Raw genomic sequence first — 4603 nt, forward strand, 5'->3', positions numbered from 1 at the left:
AAAGGAAAAAATGAAATCGCATCATATGACCCCTTTAATTTCTGAACTTTTTTGTTTGTTAGTTCTATAGTTTTGTGTGTGTGTGTGTGTGTGTGTACTTCATAGTGATTGTTTTGGGCAACAGGTATTATTTTTTTAAGTATTATTTTTGCATGTCTAACATTCTACTCAAATTCTTCGAGAGACACAGCCCTTGGCTGTTTTGCTTGTAAAATATTCCGTTCTGTCTAAACTCATACACAAATAGGGTTAATCACCTTTCTTTACTGAATTAATATTACTGGACTTTTACAAAACCACATACCCATGTAGTAGGAAGACCTCTCTAGGAAGACCTCTCGAGTCAGAGAGAGCTACCATGTCCCCCTGTTATTATTCTGTTATAATAAATATATACAAATGTAAAAAAAAAAATGTACATTTGTATGTATTTATCATAACAATAAGTGTGTGTACATTACATGGATTGAGTTCTTAATGTGTGTGTGTGTGTGTGTGTGTGTGTGTGTGTGTTGCATTACACACTAAACAGAGCCAAACAGAAGTAAAAAGGTTATACTGCATAATACAATATTAAAATGGTAATAATGCATAATGCCATTAAGTACAGCATCCTGCTAAATATATCAGTAGTAAATCATGGGGGCACACAGCACAATGTGACTTTGCTGCAGCCTAGAATTGAACTGCTGGTTTCGTCTGGCCAGAGGAGAACTGGCCCCCCGACTGAGCCTGGTTTCTCCCAAGGTTTTTTCTCCATTCTGTCACCGATGGAGTTTTGGTTCCTTGCCGCTGTCGTCTCTGGCTTGCTTAGTTGGGGACACTTCATTTCCAGCGATATCGTTGACTTGATTGCAAATGATTGCAAAGATACTATTTAAACTGAACTGAGCCGGATGATGACATCACTGAATTCAATGATGAACGCTCTTTAACTGAAAAATTAGTGTTTACTATTGTCATTTTGCATTATTCACACTATTTTCCTAATTAATGCTGTTCAGTTGCTTTGACACAATATGTATTGTTAAAAGCGCTATATAAATCTTTGCATTATTGACACAATATTTTCCTAATTAATGCTGTACAGTTGCTTTGACACAATCTGTATTGTTAAAAGCGCTATATAAATAAAGGTGACTTGACTTGACTTGACTTGACGAACGGCGCATTTCCAATGACCCACTAATATACCGATGCACTCAAATGACACTAAAACTACAAGTTTTCTTTAAATCCTGCGTTGCAGAAAATTTCTGAAAGCTTCATCACACAAAAGACACAATGAAAGAACTTAACACTTAAACCCTGACGTCAGACTAAAGGAACATGCGCTGTGACGCATCCACCGGCGAGCGCTTCTCAAACGCGACTCGTCAGAGCGGAGAGAAAGTGCGCTCGTTAAAGAGAAGAATCAAACCCCGGTAACTGCACAGACGGAGGCGGAGAAACAGACTCAACATATCACCAACACCACATGCGTCGCGTTTGGGACATTTTTACATAATCATTCGAATTAATGCGGGAATTAGCCTACGGCTGTTTGTTTCTTCTGATACACACCAAGGACCAGTAGAAGATACAGAGGAGAGTGACAGTTCTAGCGTTCAGCGCAGTTCTCCAAGTGCGTAAAACAGAAATGTTGGAGAGGATGATCGCGCAACACTCGACTTAAATCCACGCAACAGCCACAGACAAACTGGTAATTTCCACATTATTGCAATGGGCGGTGAAAGCTCCAGAATATATTGTTTTCCTAAAGTTGGCATCTCTTGAAAAACAACGGATCCCTTTCTTTTGAATCTGTGAAAGAAAAGCGCAGCAAAGGTGTTGGTTACTGTATGGCAATAGAATGGAGATGTGGTGTGGATGCTGAAGGCAGTCAGGATGCTGATGCTGAGAGTTGCGTGGGCTCTAGCGGGAGCGGCGATCTGCTGTTTTCTCATCATTCTCATCCACTCTCACTTCCTACGAGAAGGTAAATATGTGTGTTAATTAATAATATGCCCCATGTTTTATTTACCTATACTCGGAAATCGCACCTGTAGGGTGATATGATGGAGGAATATTGCAGATTTAATTTATGTCGTTATTATTTTTACAGTGCGCAATCATGTTCATATTTCCCTTTAATATAGAGAACGCGTTTTGGAGGGGAAAAATATAATAAATAATCAACAAAAACACTCTTGTGGTCTGTTTTGGACCCGTAAGATTTACCACATAATATTCGTGCAAAACTGACGTTTCTCTTATTTGATTGATGTTTTTTTCTTATGAACTCATCTTCAAAAGAGGTAGAATGTGATACAGATACAGGAGCTGTTTTATGAGTTAGTGATTTATAGTTATGTTTTTCAATAGATGGCACTACAGTCTATCTAAAGTGTAAAGCTGAGGTCAAAAAGTGATTATTGTCTCTCATTAGTTTATCTGAAATTGATATTTCATGCATCTAAATTCAACTTTCACTTAGTATATAAAGTGCATTATAAAGTATTCATAATTCCACAGTGTAATAAATAATATGTCATAACTGTAACCAAAGTTATATTATAATAAATTGTATATATTCATGATTACATCTCAAAAATGTATAGTACATGAAATATGGTGTTTACCATATATGTTGTACTGTAGAAATGAACTACACACTCTCAGAAATAAAGGTTCAACAGCTGTCACTGGGGCAGTACCTTTTCAAAAGGTACATATTTGTACCTAAAGGGTCCATTTTGGTACCTTAAAGGTACATATTGGTAATTAAAGTGTACATATTAGAACCTAATAGTTACAAAAGTGTACCTTTTGAAAAGGTACCACCCCAGTGACAGCTGTTGTACCTTTATTTCTGAGAGTACTGTAAAAAAATGGACGTGGTAATTTGTCAGTTCACATTAAAATAGTATGTAACATGATTTAAATGACCTGTTTACAAAAGGCTATACTCTAAATTACTCTGCAGCTGAAGGGGCAACGTGTCAACATGAATGCTGAAAGGTGAGAAATGGGAGCCACACAGACAAGTCAGCTAGATACTGCTGCTTCAACTTTCCACACTGACACAGTGGACATAGGATGTCATTTTCAAAAGACACCTATCCTGGCTTCTGCATGTGCCTTAAGGGAAGACAGTTTGTTTATAGATGAGACAGAGGGTCAGCTGGTTTCTCTGCTTAGCTGTGAGGATTGGAGCATGTTTTCAACCCACCCCTGTTGTCCTGATGTAAACATAAAGATTAGTCTATGAGGGGGGGAAAAAATCAAGGTGAAGTATAAGTTATGCAGAAATAACAAAGGGGGGGGGGACTTCCTACGAGAAGGTAAATATGTGTGTTAATTAATAATATGCCCCATGTTTTATTTACCTATACTCGGAAATCGCACCTGTAGGGTGATATGATGGAGGAATATTGCAGATTTAATTTATGTCGTTATTATTTTTACAGTGCGCAATCATGTTCATATTTCCCTTTAATATAGAGAACGCGTTTTGGAGGGGAAAAATATAATAAATAATCAACAAAAACACTCTTGTGGTCTGTTTTGGACCCGTAAGATTTACCACATAATATTCGTGCAAAACTGACGTTTCTCTTATTTGATTGATGTTTTTTTCTTATGAACTCATCTTCAAAAGAGGTAGAATGTGATACAGATACAGGAGCTGTTTTATGAGTTAGTGATTTATAGTTATGTTTTTCAATAGATGGCACTACAGTCTATCTAAAGTGTAAAGCTGAGGTCAAAAAGTGATTATTGTCTCTCATTAGTTTATCTGAAATTGATATTTCATGCATCTAAATTCAACTTTCACTTAGTATATAAAGTGCATTATAAAGTATTCATAATTCCACAGTGTAATAAATAATATGTCATAACTGTAACCAAAGTTATATTATAATAAATTGTATATATTCATGATTACATCTCAAAAATGTATAGTACATGAAATATGGTGTTTACCATATATGTTGTACTGTAGAAATGAACTACACACTCTCAGAAATAAAGGTTCAACAGCTGTCACTGGGGCAGTACCTTTTCAAAAGGTACATATTTGTACCTAAAGGGTCCATTTTGGTACCTTAAAGGTACATATTGGTAATTAAAGTGTACATATTAGAACCTAATAGTTACAAAAGTGTACCTTTTGAAAAGGTACCACCCCAGTGACAGCTGTTGTACCTTTATTTCTGAGAGTACTGTAAAAAAATGGACGTGGTAATTTGTCAGTTCACATTAAAATAGTATGTAACATGATTTAAATGACCTGTTTACAAAAGGCTATACTCTAAATTACTCTAAAGTAATTTTTTAACATTCAAACAGACTAAACAAGCTTCTCAATGTAACAACTGCACATTTTCCCATTTCATACTGTATACATATGACTAAGTATAAGAATATGTATATAGTTATATAAATGCATTATATTATACAGTATTATAACTGCGGTTACAATTACCCACAAGAACAGTCTATGAGATGTAAAATGTGGCATTATGAAAGTGTCATAATGCTTTAAGAGTATTTTTATTTATACAGGCTTAAAGTAAAGTGTTAACTTGATGTATATACTCTAACAGTATATATATATATA

General features: G+C 35.5%; 1 protein-coding gene across 2 annotated transcripts in view; it reads left to right on the forward strand.

Annotated features, from left to right (window-relative positions):
• LOC107721159 (protein FAM19A5-like) overlaps positions 1–4603 on the forward strand; it is a 177424-nt gene that overhangs the window by 26850 nt on the left and 145971 nt on the right. Inside the window, exon 1 of one of the 2 annotated variants that reach the window (XM_016529032.1) lies at positions 1451–1978. The exons of the other annotated variant lie outside the window; for it this stretch is intronic. Coding sequence (XP_016384518.1) covers positions 1870–1978 — 109 coding nt within the window. The 5' untranslated portion in view covers positions 1451–1869. Of the gene's footprint in view, positions 1–1450; positions 1979–4603 lie in introns of those variants that run through there. 2 annotated transcript variants of the gene reach the window in all.

Source organism: Sinocyclocheilus rhinocerous, unplaced genomic scaffold, assembly GCF_001515625.1.
Source record: "Sinocyclocheilus rhinocerous isolate Xijiao unplaced genomic scaffold, SAMN03320098_v1.1 scaffold1322, whole genome shotgun sequence".
NCBI lineage: Eukaryota > Metazoa > Chordata > Actinopteri > Cypriniformes > Cyprinidae > Sinocyclocheilus > Sinocyclocheilus rhinocerous.